Source organism: Entelurus aequoreus, linkage group LG25 (assembly GCF_033978785.1).
Source record: "Entelurus aequoreus isolate RoL-2023_Sb linkage group LG25, RoL_Eaeq_v1.1, whole genome shotgun sequence".
NCBI lineage: Eukaryota > Metazoa > Chordata > Actinopteri > Syngnathiformes > Syngnathidae > Entelurus > Entelurus aequoreus.
Window position 1 is genome coordinate 30,423,555 of NC_084755.1, and position 21,487 is coordinate 30,445,041.

Genomic DNA, 21,487 nt, shown 5'->3' on the forward strand with positions numbered 1-21,487 from the left:
ACGTAGAAGCAAGCTTATCTCTTGGCGTAGTTAGCTTTTACGGATATTATGGCGTAACACACGCCAATGTGTTAGTACGATAGAAGAAGAGTTCCTCAGTGTTCAATAACAATGTTGCTACAGTTTGGTTATTGTACAGGTTATGGAACGTAAACAATTTTTGAGAGCATTTTTAAAGTGATTTAGAGGTACAGTTGATTGCTCCCATTAGCTGCATTGCTAGCCACCGAGAACGAGACGATTTTTAATGTGTTAGAATACAAAAAAAAACAAAAAAAACCTTTTGTCTTCTTGTCTTTCATTATGATTGTGAACGATAGGCAAAATTCCACAAAAAAAAAAGGCAATTCCACTTTAAATTACGGAAATTGTCATCATTTTTGAACGGACGCCAGATACTGTTTGATGCCTGGTTAGGTGTTCTCGAAAAAGTCGGGATTCGAGGGCTCAGCGCAGTGCGGCTCGGTTACCTGCCACAGGCTTGCGCAGTACCCAGATCTCCTCGTTGGAGCCTCCATGGGGCCCACAGGACGCGGTGGGGGAGCTGTGAGGACTTGCCTCTGAGCCACGACAACCTTCAACACAGGACACCACCGTTAGCCGCTAACTGGGCTAAGTAAGCATTGAGTCTCCACTGCAGGGGGTGTCAAACCCACGGCTCGCGGGCCTGAGCTTTTATCCGGCCCGCGAGACGACTTTGGTATACAAATGAGCTGAGATTTCTGAATGAGAGAAACTGCTGTTCTAAATGTGTCCACTGGGTGTCGCAATAGCAATTCTTTGTAGCCCCTGCCGTGACGGCGCGCGTGACTTCAGAGGGGGCGGAGCTATTTGCCGCGTTAAAATAGAAGCAACACTTCCGTGTTTGGACACTGCGTATTCACGCAGCTTACTAGTGATAGTGTACAAAATGTGGCATGCTACGTTCATGCCGTGATTGTCAAAGATGTTGGTAAGGGGCACACATTTTGTGGTTGCACATAAATCTTAGGTCTGTGAATCTTTGGGAACCACACGATTCGATTAGATTCTTGGGGATAACGATTCGATTTAAAAATAGAGATGTCCGATAATGGCTTTTTTACCGATGTCCGATATTCCAATATTGTCCAACTCTTAATTACTGATACTGATATCAACCGATACCAATATATACAGTCGTGGAATTAACACATTATTATGCCTAATTTTTGTTGTGATGCCCCGCTGGATGCATTAAACAATGTAACAAGGTTTTCCAAAATAAATCAACTCAAGTTATGGAAAAACATGGCACTGCCATATTTATTATTGAAGTCACAAAGTGCATAATTTTTTTTAACATGCCTCAAAACAGCAGCTTGGAATTTGGGACATGCTCTCCCTGACAGAGCATGAGGAGGTTGAGATGGGCAGGGTTGGGGAGGGTTGCGGGGGGTGTATATTGTAGCGTCCCGGAAGAGTTAGTGCTGCAAGGGGTTCTGGGTATTTGTTCTGTTGTGTTACGGTGCGGATGTTCTCCCGAAATGTGTTTGTCATTCTTGTTTGGTGTGGGTTCACAGTGTGGCGCATATTTGTAACAGTGTTAAAGTTGTTTATACGGCTACCCTCAGTGTGACCTGTATGGCTGTTGATCAAGTATGCCTTGCATTCACCTGTGTGTGTGTGAGAAGCCGCAGATATTATGAGACTGAGCCGTCATGCAAAGGCAGTGCCTTTAAGGTTTATTGACGCTCTGTACTTCTCCCTACGTCCGTGTACACAGCGGCGTTTTAAAAAGTCATAAGTTTTACATTTTTACCAATAATTATGAAACCGATACCGAAAATTTCCGATATTACATTTTAAAGCATTTATCGGCCGATAATATCGGCAGTCCGATATTATCGGACATCTCTAATTTAAAACAATTTCTGATTCCAAATCTATACTTTTTAAAAATAACATTGGATGCCAGTTCTATGATTAACTACATTTCTCCATAAAATAGATAAACAGCTCTGATCAAGTTTTATATTATACGCATTTTTATTTGTTTAATTTTTTTTTAATCGATTAAGAATTGTTACAAATAAAAATCGCAATTAATCTGAAAATCTTTTTTTTTTTGACACCCCTAATAAATATGCTGACATACAATGTATCCCCTTCTAACTTCATATGTGATTCATAAAATGAGTCTAAATTCCCGAGTTTTGTTGTAAATGATGCTACATATGTACAGAATAAACCACATGATCAGTTAAAGAAAATGAGTAAATTACGTTAATACCATCCTGTAATTTGATTGTGATATTATCATCTTCTTATAGAAGAAACATTAACACCAATGGGGAAATTTTTAAACTCTGCCGGGACTCAATTCCACCTATTTGACTGATGAACCTTATCACATCATGTCGTAAATAACGACAAATGAAGATAGAATACTATTAACCGATGTAACATTATCAGAATGTGCTTGGTCTATTTTTAAACTAAAGAAAACAATCTGACGTTGTCTTTATTTTTAAGTTATCATGCCATGATTTTTGGAATTTGACACCTCTGCTCTATTGGCAGATACAATAAGAAGATTTTTTTGAGTGCATTGCGGTATTCGTAACATTGTCCGGGAACCTTTTTAAACTTGTTGACTTTTAGGAGTTTTTTATTATTATTTGGTCTTTTCTGACTTCTAAATGTTGTTACAATGTGGGATACTCGGGTCAAACAATGCCAAAGCGTGAAATCATACGGTTCGCTGCATTTTAGTGTGCGCTTGCACGCAGTTTTGGATGCCTCTGTTCACTGGGTTTCGCAGGCTGGCTACATTGTGACATCACAGCGAGGTGGATGTACTTATTTCGACATTAAGTCAAGCTCGCAGCCAAAAAAAATGGTAGAATAAAGTATTATTTGTATCTAATTTTGCCATGCGCATAATAACACAGATGTGTAAGACATTAATGCTGCTCAAAGCAGCTTTTTTTAACGCCGGTCTGAATCGTTTGCCGTGTACCTATTGTTGTGACCGGGTGAATCTACTGTATATTCTTATTAAGTTTATTGTCGACGTTGGAAAAAAAATAGCGGCGACGACTTCAAAATATCTTTAAACGGCGCACATTTTCTAAATTATGATACCTTTGGAGAGGTTTCATTTATGATCCGAGAATGCCTCCAGAATCGATCATCTTTCAGACAGACTCAAAACACGAGTTATGAAAGAAACTGTGGAGCAAAATGTACACAAAATGTACACCAAAGCTTATGCAATACATACTCTCAAACTGTGGTACGCGGGCGCCATCTAGGGGTACGCCAAATATTGAATTCATTATTTAAGTCAAGTGTTTAATTTTCCTGTTCAAACTGTGTGTAATGTTACAATATTAAATATGGTTATGCTCATTTGATTGTAGACTCTTACTGACACCTTGTGGCGATAGGAAGTTACTACGCTTGATTTGTTTAGACACTTCCGGGTTGACGATTTCCGGAAGTCAGTTTATGAGACAAAGGAGAAGCAGGCAAGTTGTGTTAGCTCTTACAAGCCTTGGAAAATACACGTCTGTAAGTAAACTGTTTAACTTGTTTATATAACTCAATATTAAGGTGGATTCAATTTGATAGTAAGATGTTTATGGAAAAACGATGTTTGTGCACCGTTTTAATGCATTTTTTGACGACTTAAAATGGCTGCCAGTCATATATTTCCACCATCGAAATATTCTCAACACTAAGAAGTATTTGTTTGAAGACAGTATTGCATATTTGTGTAAAGCTAATATTTACATTTCAGTATGTTGTTTGAATCACATAGCTTATACATTTGTCAGTGTGTGTATTTCAGTTTTACAAGTAAAATGCAAGACAAACACAACACAACAAATTGCATTATTGGCTTTATTTTAACAAAATATCTTGCGGTACATTAAACATATGTTTATTATTGCAATTTTGTCCTTAAATAAAATAGTGAACATACAAGACAACTTGTCTTTTATTAGTAAGTAAGTAAACAAAGGCTCCCAACTAGTCTGCTGACGTATGCAGTAACATATTGTGTCATTTATCTTTCTATTATTTTGTCAACATTATTAAGGACAAGTGGTAGAAAATTTATTATTAATCTACTTGTTCATTTACTGTTAATATCTGCTTATTTTCTCTTTTAACATGTTCTATCTACACTTCTGTTAAAATGTAATAATCAATTATTCTTCTGTTGTTTGATACGTTACATTAGTTTTGGATGATACCACAAATTTAGGTATCAATCCCATACTAGGTCGTTACAGGATCATACATTGGTCATAATTTGAGTCCTCATGTGTCCAGGGACGTATTTCCTGAGTTTATAAACATAATATACATTTAAAAAAAACGAAAGAAGATGTTGTGATGCCAAAAAATATCGACGTAATCATAGTAGTTTTGACTAGATACGCTACTGTACTTGGTATCATTACTGTGGATGTTAGGTGTAGGTCCACCAATGGCGTTTGTTTACATTTTGACGCCGGTGAGCTACGGTGTGTAGTGAAGCATGTTTAGCTATTCCTCGTCCTGCAGGGATGATACTTGTAAGAAACTTACTTTATTTGTCGCCATGGAGACCAGGATTAGTGATTTAGAAGTAGCTAAAACACTACAGGCTGTGGCTGGACTTTAGCCGCTAGCTAGCTAGCCATGTCTTAAAGCACTTCTTCCTGAGGGCGTTTCAGTGTTATAACTTCACCTTTATCTTTAGTTTTTAAGCCAAAACGTGTTCGTTCTCCCTTTTCTGCCTACACACTGTGTCTGCTTGTAAGTACTCTGTAATTGTGCGCTGCCGGACATGCTCCTCTGCTCGTAACACCAGCAATGGCGGACACAGGGGGGTGGCGGACTGGTACTTTTCAGAGGTGTTATAGTACCGTATATGATTCATTAGTATCACGCTACTATACTAATACCGGTATACTGTACAACCCTAGTGAGGGCAGAACAATAATTGTTAAATAAAACATCTGCCTTGTTTTTATGAATACTTATGCCTACTGCGCAACTGTATTTTAATGTTAGTCAATATTGTGATTTCTGAGCTGGCACCGATCTAAACCATAAGGAAGTGTTTCTAATGTAGATTTGTAAGACGTGTTTCGCTGACATTTGGTGTTGCAGCTCTTTAAGGAGCAACGTGAGAAATACTGTGCAGTTTGTGGCCATGTAGCAAATAAAGGTCCACCTTTCATCTCGCTTAAAGGCTCCTCTGACGCCTGAAGGCAACACGAAGACTTATTAAAGGTTTACGAAGCGCCTTTTATTGGCAATCCCTGCAAATGAGGTTAGTGAGAATGTCAAGACCATAAAACGTCGCTTTAAGGATGAGAATGGCAGTGCTGGTTTGTACAAAGGAGTCTTAGGACTGTTACAAAATAGAAAAATACAAATATATTTTTTTCTTATTAATATTTAATGTCACCGCATTTTACACGTCTGTGTTATTATGCGCATGCCAAGATTAGATAAAAATAATACTTTCTTACCATTTTTTTTTGGCTGCAGCACAAAGGAACGCTGAGCTGTTGGAGACCTGCATGTTTATTTATAAACATTTTTTGTTGGTCAACATTCTATTAGCAATACGGTAAGACTGTATTTCATGTATTTTCAAATTTTACGCTAAAAACTCAGTCACGTTATTCATCGCCGCATCTTCACCATAGCAATCGTGTACAATGAAAAATAAAAACAATTTAATTTCAGCATTTGAGGTATAGATTAATATGTATATCATCAAATTTACAGTTTAAACGAACACATTTTCTCAGCGTTTTCTGAGGTGGTACCTGGTGGAAAAAAGTTTGAGAACTAGAGATGTCCGATAATGGCTTTTTTGCCGATATCTGATATTCCGATATTGTCCAACTCTTAATTACCGATTCCGATATCAACCCATACCGATATATAAAGTCGTGGAATTAACACGTTGTTATGCCTAATTTTGTTGTGATGCCCCGCTGGATGCATTAAACAATGTAACAAGGTTTTCCAAAATAAATCAACTCAAGTTATGGAAAAAAATGCCAACATGGCACTGCCATATTTATTATTGAAGTCACAAAGTGTATTATTTTTTTAATGCACTTTGTGGGCGGCGGGTGTATATTGTAGCGTCCCGGAAGAGTTAGTGCTGCAAGGGGTTCTGGGTATTTGTTCTGTTGTGTTTATGTTGTGTTACGGTGCGGATGTTCTCCCGAAATGTGTTTGTAATTTTTGTTTGGTGTGGGTTCACAGTGTGGCGCATATTTGTAACAGTGTTAAAGTTGTTTATAAGGCTACCCTCAGTGTGACCTCAAGTTTCAAGTTTCAAGTTTCAAGTTTATTCACAATACCATACAACAATTGCAATAGTAGTAAATATCATTTAAAGATATTGGTAAGTAAGACCTGTATGGCTGTTGACCAAGTATGCCTTGCACTCACTTGTGAAAAGCCGTAGATATTATGTGATTGGGCCGGCACGCAAAGGCAGTGCCTTTAAGGTTTATTGGCGCTCTGTACTTCTCCCTACGTCCGTGTACACAGCGGCGTTTTAAAAAGTCATACATTTTACTTTTTGAAACCGTTACCGATAATTTTGAAACAGATACCGATCATTTCCGATATTACATTTTAAAGCATTTATCGGCCGCGATATTATCGGACATCCCTATTGAGAACCAATCCGCTCTATTCGATATTGACAATGAAATAATCATAATATTTCCACCATTTATTTTTTAACCCTATAATGGTCTTTTTTTCAAAGGTCCTGCGCTTTGTTCCCTTCTGAGGAGTTGGAGAAAGAGTCTCTCACACACGCACTTTCACTCCGAGACACGCTCTCACGCACAAACACAGAAAAGAACAGAGAATATAGATATATGAAAAGACTCATTGCACATCAAAAATCCAGAACATGATTTCATGTGTATATACATATACATATATATACACATACATATATAATACAGCCATCGGTTTGTGATTATATATGTGGACCTTCACAGGCATGAGGCTGCTGTAAGTGCATTTGGAGAGTGTCATAAACCATTATAAGCATCTTTATGAATGGTTTACATGTGTGAGCAACAGTCAAACACACACAGGTTCTTGTTCCCATGCAGTGGCACAGCGCCCTCTCCTGGCCATTGTTTGCATTCCGGGAAATATATTCTACTCTCACATTTGCAGTTGGGAGTTTCATCCCTCTGACTAAAATGTGGGGACAAAACCAATAAAATAAAATAAAAATTATAACAGCATAACTATTTTTAGTATTATAATTGTTATTAATAATAATGATCGATAATTATTTATAATATATTTATTAACTATATGACAATATAGTTAATACATATTTATACAATATGTAATTATATTTATTATTTAAATGTATAAAGTATTATAAATAGTATGAATAAATCATTAATGATAATATATATTCATATTTTGAAAACTAAAAATAAATAATACCAATAAATACATTTTAAAAAACAATAGTAATGGTCAGTAATTGTAATAATAATAATAGTCAGTAATTATAATAATAAAATAAATAATATATTAACAACAATAATAATAGTAATGATAATAACAATACTACTACTAATAAGAATAATAATATTGGGTCAAGTAATGAACAAAATGGCAAGTCAGTATGAAAAACACATATTTACACATATTTCTTCCCTCTGACTAAAATGGGGACAAAAATATCAATAAAATGATAACAGATAGCAATTTTGTGTATTATAATTGTTATTAATAATATCAATAATTATAACAATATAGTTAATACATGTTTATACACTATGTAATTTTATTTAATATGTAAATGTATAAATTATTATAGTGTGAATAAATCAATAATGATAGTCTATATTAATATTTTGAAAACTAAAAATAAATAATACCAATTAAAAAAGGAAAAATTAATTGTAATGATAATAATGGTCAGTAATTATAATAATACAATAAATAGTATGATAACAACAATAATAGTAATGATAATACTACTACTAATAATAATATTGGGTCAAGTAATGAATAAAATGGCAAGAGCATCAACAGAAAAAAGAAAAGCAAGTCAGTATGAAAAATACATATTCACACATATTTCATCCCTCTGACTAAAATATGGGGACAAAAACCTTAAAGGCCAGCGAACGTCTTACCTGGAAAACCTTCGGTGCGACATTTGTGAACCGCATTCTTGAGTATCTTGCGTAATACTTGACATTTCACCCTAATATTTCCCTTGCAAATATCCGTGTGTGTATGTGTGTGTGTTACAGGCCCTGGGCAACAAATGCTGAAATGTGTTCAAGTTCGGGTTTATTTTTATTTATTTTTCTAATTTCACATACTGCCTGTGAATGTTCTTATTCATTCAGGCCATTTTCAGGGTACTGAATCGATAAAACTGGACTGTTCGGGTGGTCTCAGAAGACTTTCTCTTTGACGGGCAGTCTGAGAGGATGGTGTAGGACCCAACGTATTTAACCTCTAAAAAGGTGGGAGCGGGGGGCATTGTTCTATTGTGGTGCAAAACGACAGTTAAGATACAATGCAGCAGCACCTCTGCCAGCACAACAACAGTCCATGGGACGGAATTACCCTCTTTAGCATTCATCCATTCATTTTTATTGGTGGTGAAATTTAAATTGCCTATGTTCTGTTATTCGTTATTAGGGATGAGTACCTTCCACATTTTAACCGATACGATACCGATTCCAATACCTGGGAATCGATGCAGGTACCCATTTTCGGTACTTTTTTGTGTGCGCTCGTGTGTTAATAAATATAATTTAATAACAAAATCTAAGTTTTTTTTTTAAACACTTAACAGTGAGCTTATACTTCGGAATGTAATTTGCAAGTATTATATAGGAGACTTTGCATGCAGTTGCAATCCCAAGATGTTAGACAGCTACAGTCAGGGCGTAGTCTTTGCCATTAAGTTGGAGCTAGTCTTGTGTTGCGCCTTATAAAGTGTTTATACTTTAAGTATTGTACTTAACACACACCAGCTTTTTGATTGTAATGTGAATCTTAGTTGTCGTTCCCATTCAGTTGAAGCTCATCTTTTGTTGCGCCCTACAAAGTGTTTATACTTTAAGTACTGTACTTATTACACACCAGCTCTTTGATTGTAATGTGCATCTTAGTTGTCGTTGCCATTCAGTAGAAGCTCGTCTTTTGTTGCGCCCTACAAAGTGTTTATACTTTAAGTACTGTACTTATTACACACCAGCTCTTTGATTGTAACATGCATCTTAGTTGTAGTTTTCAGTAACATTATTTCTTGTTTTTATTTCCCCCTTTGTACCATTTAAAAAAAAGTAACCTGTATCCCTTTACGATAAAAATTCTAATTAAATGTACTTGGAGGTGTTAAAATCGCCATGTAAACTTGCTAATTGTAGTCAGCAGGGGTCTTTAAAAAAACATTGATTTTCGAATGAATCAGGATTCTTATTTGGAACCATTTTTAAACGATTAAACATTTTTTTAAATACATATACTGTATATATATATATATATATATATATATATATATATATATATATATATATATATATATATAATTTTTTATTTTTTTAATTTTTTTAAAATGTTTTTTATCCCTAAAAAAGCTGTCCTGTCCAGCCACTTTAGTAAATGTTTGTGTAAAATGTTACCAAACAAAAGTAATTTTTTTTAGTATACACATTTATCAGAGCTGCTTATCTATTTTATGGAGGAATGTAGTTTATCATGGAGTGTTATCAAAAAATTATTGATTTTAAATCGAGAATCAATTCTGAATCAAATTGTTAAACCCAATAATTTAACCGATTCGGATCGTGTGGTGTGCAAAGATTCACTGGCCTACTAATCATTAGCATGTTTATGGCAAATCTAATGTAAATTAGCACCAAGCTAGCGCCTTTTGAAAAGTGGAGTCCTCCTTTACATTCAAGCGGTTTGTATCAGGCATACTTGCTTTGTTGGCATGGAGCATTGCAACATTACCTAGGAGGCACTCTGACTAAGTGCTGCATTAGCGCTTGTTTGCCCGCCAAGTGTTTTAGGCATTTAACAATCGAAATATAGCACCGTGGTGGTCGGTGCCTATAAAAATACAGACTTTGTACCCATCCGTAATTATTAGAGACCAAAATATTAAAAAGGGAGGAAATTACAGTCGATTTCGGATATGAGCTGTCCTGATGTCTTCTGAGACAATCTCAATAGTCCAGTTACTATTTGATTCCATTCCCTACCAATACAAACAAACACAATTTCAAACATGATCCAAAATAAACTGTCCAATAACTGTAGTAGTACATTTTAAGGATGTACGTGTGTTTTTTCCCCAGGTATGACACCTCTCTTGAACCACACACCCATAAATAAAATGAGGGGGAAGTTGTTGACGACAACAGTTGGGACGAGGACAACGCGGTTTAGTGACATTCTAAACACAGTTGCTGTGAGTTTGTGTGTGCGTGTGTGTGTGCACGTGTGTGTGTCAATAGGGATGTTGTGGTGGCTTGGCAACAAGGTAGAAAACATAAACGAAAAGAAAGGAAATAGTCATGTCAACGCATGTGTGTGATAACATGGTGAAATATGACTTTCACAATTAAACCCCCATATAACAAATATATATACACTTGGAAGAAAAATAACACCTGGAAAATGCATTAATTCATTATGAACATAGGGTCCATTGAGATTCTAATGTAAGACCCTCAAAATTGAAATCAAAAACAAAATTAATTTTTTTTTTTTATTTTTTTCAAATACAGCTACATTATGTTCAGCTGTTAGTTTTCATCTACAAACCTCCAGATCCCTCAATATAAGATAAACATAAAAATCAGTAAAACAATAATAACAGCATAACTATTTTTTGTATTATAATTGTTGTTAATAATAATGATCAATAATTATAACAATAAAGCTAATACATGTTTGTACAATATGTAATTATATTTCATATTTAAATGTATAAATTATTATAAATAGTATGCATAATGATCATCTATATTATTTTGAAAACTAAAAATAAATAATCTCAATTAAAAAAACAAAACAATAGTCAGTAATTGTAATAATAATAATGGTCAGTAATTATAACAATAAAATAATTAATTAAAAAAACAATAATATAAATGATAATAACAATACTACTACTACTACTAATAATAATATCAATAATACTACTATTAATAATAATAATGGTCAGTAATTATAATAATAAAATAAATAATATAATAACAACAATAATAGTAATGATAATAACAATACTAATAATAATATTGGGTCAAGTAATGAATAAAATGGCAAGAGCATCAACAGAAAAAAGAAAAGCAAGTCAGTATGAAAAAGACATATTTACATAATTAAGGACACATAGTAGAAAACTTTAAAGGATGCCTTCCTCGAGATGCTTACAATCAGAATCCTACATGGCCAATTTTGTTTGAGACTTGCAACACATGAATAAAAACAGCAGCAGAAAGCATCCCTTGAGGTTTTAATAATAATAATAGTGATCATAATAATCATAATAATAGTGAAAAGGGGCGTGTACCTGGGGCAGTGGGGGTGTCTCCCTGTGGGGTTGTCACGGGCGACCTGTTATAGCCAAAGGAAGTGAAAAGTGGAAGCAGTGGCTGATGGGAATGTGGTGGAGGAGGAGGCGGTGGAGGCAGGATATGGATCTGATGGAACGTGGTGTCGTTGCCGTTGACTACCACGTTGGCAGGGGCAACCGTCGCCGGGGCAACCAGCGGTATCTTTTGAAACTGTTGAGTGCAAATGACTGTGCTGGCCAAACCTAGATACACGCACCGTGACGACACACACACACACAACCAGCCAACAGTGAACCACCGCCACGAAACAAACGACAGAAAAGAGACATAAGAAACATAAGAAAAGGGGGAGGGGAGGAAAGAAAAATTATGAACAAAGAAGGCTGAAGTTACAAACTCAACAAAGAGGAGGGATGCTATGGAGGTCACGTGAGACGAGGAGGAACAAACATGATGAAAGTGAGAACACTGAATAATAAATATGATATTTCTTAGTCATCTGACCTAGCAAAGCCAAGCGCTGACCTATTACAGTTTGTTCATTTGCATAAAATCAGCCGAAAATATGCAGACTGTGACGTTCTATTTTCATGTAACCTCGCTATTTAAAAGATTCATGGACGTGCTCGTTTAGGTGGAAGGAGCTGTAATTTAGTGACTGGCAGAGTAAATAAATACAACACTCCACCATGTTAGTGCAATAACAAGAGTGCTATCATCCGATCAGTCATGTGTGTGTGTGGACAAGGTAAACAAAAGGCCATGGGTAAATATTTCAAAAGGGAAAATACAAATTCTGGATGAAATTTTAACAGATAATCGGAATTGCCATTTTTTATTAAAATTTTTCCTTACCAAGATCGTATTTTCCGGACTATAGAGACAACTGGTGTATAAGCCGCACCCACTAAATTTTATGGGGGAAAACATATTTTCCAAATATTATCCGCACCAAACTAGAAGCCGCAGATACAAAAGATTTTGTAAATGTTTAAAATATATAATTATTACTAAAGTTAAAGTTAAAGTACCACTGATGGTCAGAAATTATCCTCTGCATTTGACCCATTCCCTGTTCCCCTGGGAGCAGTAAGCAGCAAACGGTGGCAACGCTCGGGAATCATTTTGGTAATTTCTTTTTAAAGCACTCAAATTTGAAAAATGGAACTCGTTCAATAGATGGCGCTGTAGTACAAACAATAAAACACGTCATTGTATTTGCTTGTTTTTTTTATTTTGAAAACTTTTTATATTGGCCTGCAGCGAAAAAAATCCATAAATGAGTCGCACCGTTTTATAAGCCGCATTTTCCGGACTATAAGCCACACCCACTAAGTGTTATGGGGGGAAAAAATATTTTCCAAATATTAGCCGCACCAAACTAGAAGCCACAGATATATGCCGGCACAAATTTTTTTGTAAATGTTAAAAATAAAGTGTTACAATTATTACTACCGTATTTTCCGGACTATAGAGCGCACGAGGATATGAGCCGCACCCACTAAATTTGAGAAGAAACACTTTCCCCCCCCCCCATATATTAGCCGCACCACACTATAAGCCGCAGATATGTTGCGAAATTAGGTTTTTACACAGAAAGATTCAGTAGATGTTAATTTATGTACCTTAATTGTTTCCAAACGGTGTCTGTAACACGGCAGTAAAACGGCTCATCAAACAAAACAGAAGTCTTTGCAATGGACCCAATAGCTGCAGAAGCAAGCTCTCCAATTAGCTAAACAGACTCAATAAGTCCACGGTGACGTTTTGGTGAATTTACGAAACTGAATGAAAGAGAATGCCATTGTAAGTTAATAATACTAACAAAGACACGTGTAAACGTGTTCGCGTCAATACATTACGATAGCACGCCCAAATATGCATGAAAACACTCCTACAGACATCACACATGGAATGGTTTAGCAAGTATAAACAGTTTTAGTTGTATTGTCAAACTTACAAGCTTGAGTGATGAATGAAGAATCCATAGGAGTAGAAACGCTATGGACGGCTCGAAGACTGAACAACACTGCGGTTGGACTTTTTTATTTTTATTTTATGGAACTAGTTCAAAAAATAGCGCCATAGCACAAACAATAAAATACCTCATTGTATTTACTTGCTTTTTTTTTTAATTTTGAAAACATTTTATATTGGCTTGCAGCGGAGAAAAATCCATAAATTAGTCGCACCGTCTTATAAGCCGCAGGGTTCAAAATGTAGGGAAAAAGTAGCAATTTATAGTCCGGAATTTACGGTAAATCAGTGTAACATGTGCTGTGCATGCGGCTTGTCGTTACAACGCCCGACAGAAGATGGAATCGTAACTCTACTTTTTAACATACGGAGGATCCGAGTACAGTGGAGCCTCAACGTAAGAGTGTTTTGAGATAAGAGCTGTCATGCTTTAAGTTGCAAGCAAATATTTGAGTTCCAATCGTCCCCGACATTAGTTGGCGTAGCAAATGTCACAATGGACCACGATCAAAACATCTGGTCTTAACCGCTAGCATAAGCTCATAGCGAAAGATCGACATAACTTTGTTTTCCAACCATGGGAAGGAAGAAAGTGAGTGTGAAGGAGCAGCGGATGACATTCATTGAATTAAAGAAAGAAATCATCCAACTTGGCGAAGCAATTCGAGTGCATTGCTGCATACTGAAGCAGAGAAGAATGTGAAAATAATATCTAAAGGCGGACATTTATCCATGAAAATATGGGAAAGCTGCCGATGGTGTGTTTGAAGGAGAAACCGTAGAAGTCCGCTCTCCAAGGCAAATGCTGTACATTATTCAAAGTCAACTTTATTGTTATTTTTTCAACATGTGCTGGACATGCAGGATAATCGAGGAGAAAAAAAAATTGTTGTGAGCTAACTGGGGAAAAAAATAATTGAAATCCAGAGGAACAAAATTTACAGGATAATATGAAAAAATGTGCACTTTAAAATCTTCCATTACTTCATAAAACTACTGTAGTTGTTAGTACTACATTCTATTGTATTGTTTTTCATACAGTAATTATTTTCTAAACTTTTTTTTTTTTTTTTTTCCCCCAAAAGTAACATGTTCGAATTGTGCTGTGCGGTGGTTCAGCACCGATTAAAATTATTTAAATTAATTTCAATGGAGGACGTTGATTTGACATACAAGTTTTCTGAGTTAAGAGCTTCAAAGAACCAATTTAAGCTCGGACGTTGAGGTACTGCTGTATTTGTTATTAATACTAGTATTATTATTTGACATTGGTAAAATGGCAGTGCGAGATGTGTTTACATGTTTTTCGTCGTCTGGTGATATTTTTTTTTTATTGCAACTTTTTAAAACTAACATCCCTTGTAATTCATTGTTCAAATTATTCCACCCGAAAACTTAATTCTTCATTGGGCTCAATTTGGGGAGAGCCAAGTGTCCAAATACTTTTGTTCATATACTGTACAGTAGATCATAGTTGCAGTTTGACATTCATTTGCGGATTTATTTTCTCTGATTTTAATAGTCATTTTAGTAGAAAGCGGCTTTGGTGGCGGAAAAAGAGCGCTGGGGCTCTGACTCCAGCAGAGGGCGCTGTCTCACAAGCCGATTTACCCAACATTTTTCAGCAGAAAGATGCTTTGACAAGACGTGATGCGCTGAAAGTACAATACTGCACGCTGTATGCTTGGAATTGTTACATAATGTGTAAAACTCCATTTAAAATATGTTCAATAAATGCGAGAGACATGTTATAGGGTAAAAAAAAACAACTGCCATTTTTTATGGCTTTTTATGGGCGCCTCCATTAGTATTTGGCCAGACTAGCCGGCGTCTATTAGAATGACTTGATATATTATGTAGTATAAGAAGCTGAAGCTGTAATTTTCTCCCCGGGTTAAATACACATCCTTCTAATGTGTCAAAAAGTGAGTGAGGACAGATGGAAGGAGGAATAATTAAAAGATGAAAAAGACTTGAGCAAATAAGACACCTTGATAGAAAAGTTTTTGTAACAGTACACACTTGGAAGTAGTGATTAGTGTGCCAGCTTAATGTAGTAGTTACACGATATATATATATACTGTATATATATATATATATATATATATATATATATATATATATATATATATATACTGTATATATATTTATATATGTATGTTTATACATATATAAATATACATACAAATATACATACATACAGTCGTGATCAAAAGTTTACATACACTTGTAAAGAACATAATGTCATGGCTGTCTTGAGTTTCCAATAATTTCTACAACTCTTATTTTTTTGTGATAGAGTGATTGGAGCACATACTTGTTTGTCACAAAAAACATTCATGAAGTTTGGTTCTTTTATGAATTCATTATGGGTCTACTGAAAATTTGACCAAATCTGCTGGGTCAAAAGGGTCATACAACATACATTATCAATTTTGGTGATGTAGAAAAGTTACAATCAAATCAAATTAGCTTCATGGCATGGCCTCTTAACTTCATGTGAGTGATTATGATTGACGACACCTGTTGACTTCTCTGAGCCCATTTAAATAGGGCTCATGTGATGCAGCCGTTAGACTCGGTTACAAAGGCGACAATGGGAAAGTCAAAGGAACTAAGCACAGATCTGTAAAAAACGAATCATTGACTTGAACAAGTCAGGAAAGTCACTTGGAACCATTTCAAAGCAGCTTAAGGTCCTAAGAGCAACTGTGCAGACAATTGTTCGTAAGTATAAAGTGCATGGCACAGTTTTGTCACTGCCACGATCAGGAAGAAAACGCAAGCCATCACCTGCTGAGAGAACATTGGTCAGGATGATCAAGAGTCAACGAAGAATCACCAAAAAGGAAGTCTGCAATGAATTGGAAGCTTCTGGAACACAGGTGTCAGTGTCCACAGTCAAGCGTGTTGAGAGGCTACCATGCAAGAAGGAAGCCCTTGCTCCAGAAGCGACACCTTAAGGCTCGTCTAAAGTTGGCTGCTGATCACATGGACAAAGATAAGACCTTCTGGAGGAAAGTTCTGTGGTCAAATGAAACAAAAATTGAGCTTTTTGGCCACAATACCCAGCAATATGTTTGGAGGAGAAAATCCCAGGAACACCAATTCCTACCGCCAAGCATGGTGGTGGTAGCATTATGCTCTGGGCCTGTTTTGCTGCCAATGGAACTGGTGCTTTACAGAGAGTAAATGGGACAATGAAAAAGGAGGATTACCTCAAAATTCTTCAGAATAACCTAAAATCATCAGCCAGGAGGTTGGGTCTTGGGCGCAGTTGGGTGTTCCAACAGGACAATGACCCCAAACACACGTTAAAAGTGGTAAAGGAATGGCTAAATCAGGCTAGAATTACGGTTTTTGAATGGCCTTCCCTGACTTAAACCCCATTGAGAACATGTGGACAATGCTGAAGAAACAAGTCCATGTCAGAAAACCAACACATTTAGCTGAACTGCACCAATTTTGTCAAGAGGAGTGGTCAAAAACTTAACCAGAAGCTTGTGGATGGCTACCAAAAGCGCCTTATTGCAGTGAAGCTTGCCAAGGGACATGTAAGCAAATATTAACATTGCTGTATGTATACTTTTGACCCAGCAGATTTGGTCACATTTTCAATAGACTCATAATAAATTCATAAAAGAACCAAACTTCATGGATGTTTTTTGTGACCAACAAGTATGTGCTCCAATCACTCTATCACAAAAAAATAAGAGTTGTAGAAATTATTGGAAACTCAAGACAGCTATGACATTATGTTCTTTACAAGTGTATGTAAACTTTTGACCACGACTGTGTATGTGTGTGTGTGTGTATGTATATATATATGTATATATATATATACATATATATACATATATATATATATATACAATACTGTGTGGAGTATGTTAGATTGAGGGATTAAATGCAGGACTTGGCAAGGATTTAAAGGTGAGAATGATGCTGACCAGGAGGATGTCACAGAGACAAGACAACAAGGGACAAGAGGACATAATACTGGACAAACAGGAGTACCATATTGACAAAGTAAACACCGATACACATTTAAAAAGTAACACCAGCCCGTGTTTGTGCAGTGGGATGATGGGATGGCTGTTCTGCTCTTACCTGTTACCTCATTAAACCAAGACGGAGGTTACTTTTACTCCATTAAAAGGAAATGCTTGAAACTTTGCCATTTGGCTTTTTTTGCAGAGAAAAATATGTGTTTATTAGGAGTTATTTTTTAGTTAGCTTTAAGCAAGGCCAAAAGAGTACATGTCTTTTTTGCACCATGGATTTGCAGGAATTTGTACTAGTTACTACTTCACCAGACAAGTAAAGCCAACTCGTCTTGAAATTATGAAACTACTTTTAACAATAATTCAGATTCTGACACTCCTTACTCATGTGGTTGGTATTTTTAGTTGGCTGCCGTTATTGAGCGTCTGAAGCAGAGGTGTCCAAACTGTGAACCCGGGGCTATTTTTGCGCCCACAAGTACCCCCAGGGTACCGTAAACACAAAATTAGTTCATTATTGTTGATCAATTATGAGATATTACTCGGGGTGTCGTCATCCGACATGGTACGGATCAAATTATATCTAAACTCTTTAATTGAGTGCTCTGTTTATGCAAAGTTGGACAGTCAGTTAGCATCTAAATGTCCTCCAAAAAGCACACAAGGTTGGTCTTTTTTTGTATTTTAGTCAAGTCATTTACAAACAGAAAACATGCTATAGGCTACGAGGAGCTAGCAGCTACACAACAGCTAAGCACAAAATAACACATAAGCTATAAGTGTCCTTAATTAAACAATATTGTTTAAAATGCCACATTTGTCAATACACACAGGTATCAAATAATAACATCTGCATGTTATTTACAGTACAAATACAACGTCTCGGAGTAAATTAATTAATAAAAATATGACTCCTTTAAAGGAAAACTGCAATTTTTGGGGGGGAATGTTGCCTATCGTTCACAATCATTAACGATTTTAGTGATAATAAAAAAACGCTTGAAAGATGTGGCTAATAGCCGTCACCGTTGTAACGTTCAAAACCTGTAAAACAACTTCAAAACCCTCCATCGTTTTATATACACACTGCAAGTATATATATAATGTAGTAACAGACACCTTCATAACAATATGTAATATGTACAATATACACACTGCAAGTATATATATAATATAGTAACAGACACCTTCATAACAATATGTAATATGTACAATATACACACTGCAAGTATATATATAATGTAACAGACACCTTCATAACAATATGTAATATGTACAATATACACACTGCAAGTATATATATATATGTATATTTATATGTATGTATATATATATATATATATATATATATATATATATATATATATATATATATATATATAATGTAGGGCGGCAACTAACGATTAATTTGATAATCGATTAATCTGCCGATTATTACTTCGATTAATCGATTAATGATCGGACAAAAGAGACAAACTACATTTCTATCCTTTCCAGTATTTTATTGGGGGGAAAAAACAGCATACTGGCACCATACTTATTTTGATTATTGTTTCTCAGCTGTTTGTACATGTTGCAGTGTATAAATAAAGATTTATTAAAAAAGAAAAAAATTGCCTGTGCACATGCGCATAGCATAGATCCAACGAATCAATGACTTAATTAATCGCCAACTATTTTTATAATCAATTTTAATTGATTAGTTGTTGCAGCCCTAATATAATGTAGTAACAGACACCTTCATAACAATATGTAATATGTACAATATACACACTGCAAGTATATATATAGTGTAGTAACAGGCACCTTCATAACAATATGTAATATATACAACATACACACTGCAAGTATATATATGTATAATGTAGTAACAGATACCTTCATAACAATATGTAATATGTACAATATACACACTGCAAGTATATATATATAGTGTAGTACAGGGGTGGGCAATTAATTTTTACCGGGGGCCGCATGAGCTACCCGAGCACTGCTGGAGGGCCACATCGACAATATTTCAATTAAATTTTGCTCAATATTATTTTTGATGTATACCGTAAGATAAATATAAATTATATCTAAACTCTTTAATTGAGTGCTCTGTTTATGCAAAGTTGGACAGTCAGTTAGCATCTAAATGTCCTCCAAAAAGCACACAAGGTTGGTCTTTTTTTGTATTTTAGTCAAGTCATTTACAAACAGAAAACATGCTATAGGCTACGAGGAGCTAGCAGCTACACAACAGCTAAGCACAAAATAACACATAAGCTATAAGTGTCCTTAATTAAACAATATTGTTTAAAATGCCACATTTGTCAATACACACAGGTATCAAATAATAACATCTGCATGTTATTTACAGTACAAATACAACGTCTCGGAGTAAATTAATTAATAAAAATATGACTCCTTTAAAGGAGAACTGCAATTTTTGGGGGGGAATGTTGCCTATCGTTCACAATCATTAACGATTTTAGTGATAATAAAAAAACGCTTGAAAGATGTGGCTAATAGCCGTCACCGTTGTAACGTTCAAAACCTGTAAAACAACTTCAAAACCCTCCATCGTTTTATATACACACTGCAAGTATATATATAATGTAGTAACAGACACCTTCATAACAATATGTAATATGTACAATATACACACTGCAAGTATATATATAATATAGTAACAGACACCTTCATAACAATATGTAATATGTACAATATACACACTGCAAGTATATATATAATGTAACAGACACCTTCATAACAATATGTAATATGTACAATATACACACTGCAAGTATATATATATATATATATATATATATATATGTATCTATATATATATATATATATATATATATATATATATATATATATATATATATATATATATATATATAATGTAGGGCGGCAACTAACGATTAATTTGATAATCGATTAATCTGCCGATTATTACTTCGATTAATCGATTAATAATCGGACAAAAGAGACAAACTACATTTCTATCCTTTCCAGTATTTTATTGGGGGAAAAAAACAGCATACTGGCACCATACTTATTTTGATTATTGTTTCTCAGCTGTTTGTACATGTTGCAGTGTATAAATAAAGATTTATTAAAAAAGAAAAAAATTGCCTGTGCACATGCGCATAGCATAGATCCAACGAATCAATGACTTAATTCATCGCCAACTATTTTTATAATCGATTTTAATTGATTAGTTGTTGCAGCCCTAATATAATGTAGTAACAGACACCTTCATAACAATATGTAATATGTACAATATACACACTGCAAGTATATATATAGTGTAGTAACAGGCACCTTCATAACAATATGTAATATATACAATATACACACTGCAAGTATATATATGTATAATGTAGTAACAGATACCTTCATAACAATATGTAATATGTACAATATACACACTGCAAGTATATATATAATGTAGTAACAGACACCTTCATAACAATATGTAATATGTACAATATACACACTGCAAGTATATATATATATAGTGTAGTACAGGGGTGGGCAATTAATTTTTACCGGGGGCCGCATGAGCTACCCGAGCACTGCTGGAGGGCCACATCGACAATATTTCAATTAAATTTTGCTCAATATTATTTTTGATATATACCGTAAGATAAATAATAATAATAATAATAATAATAATAATAGTAATACTTCAACATAGTGTGTGTAACAGCATTCCATGACTAATATATATAAATTAACATTAATAATAAATGACAGTAAAATAAGCACACGTATGACTGAGGAGTCATAGTGTAACTTTGTGTGGTGTTTGAGTTGTCCGACTTTTTGTGTGGCCTTAAACGCACCAGTGGTTTAGTGCTATGCGTGTTGCAAGTTGGTTTTGGCCTGGTTTGTACGGCAGAAAATGACTAGTTTTTCGAGATAGAATTGTTTTAC

General features: G+C 35.1%; 2 protein-coding genes across 9 annotated transcripts in view; one reads left to right on the top strand and one right to left on the bottom strand.

Annotated features, from left to right (window-relative positions):
• The window catches only part of caskin1 (CASK interacting protein 1), a 275,600-nt gene that overhangs the window by 57,439 nt on the left and 196,674 nt on the right, over positions 1 to 21,487 (bottom strand). For 3 of the 5 annotated variants that reach the window (XM_062036951.1, XM_062036949.1, XM_062036948.1), the window contains exons 11-12: positions 11,573 to 11,818; positions 471 to 575 (exon numbers count right to left, since the gene is read on the bottom strand). In XM_062036951.1, coding sequence (XP_061892935.1) covers positions 471 to 575; positions 11,573 to 11,818 — 351 coding nt within the window. The remainder of the gene's footprint in view (positions 1 to 470; positions 576 to 11,572; positions 11,819 to 21,487) is intronic. The other 2 variants (XM_062036952.1, XM_062036950.1) reach the window with 2 other exon arrangements.
• The window catches only part of LOC133642635 (phosphoribosyl pyrophosphate synthase-associated protein 2), a 327,925-nt gene that overhangs the window by 53,063 nt on the left and 253,375 nt on the right, over positions 1 to 21,487 (top strand). For 2 of the 4 annotated variants that reach the window (XM_062036958.1, XM_062036957.1), the window contains exon 4: positions 10,353 to 10,465. The exons of the other annotated variants lie outside the window; for them this stretch is intronic. In XM_062036958.1, coding sequence (XP_061892942.1) covers positions 10,353 to 10,465 — 113 coding nt within the window. The remainder of the gene's footprint in view (positions 1 to 10,352; positions 10,466 to 21,487) is intronic. 4 annotated transcript variants of the gene reach the window in all.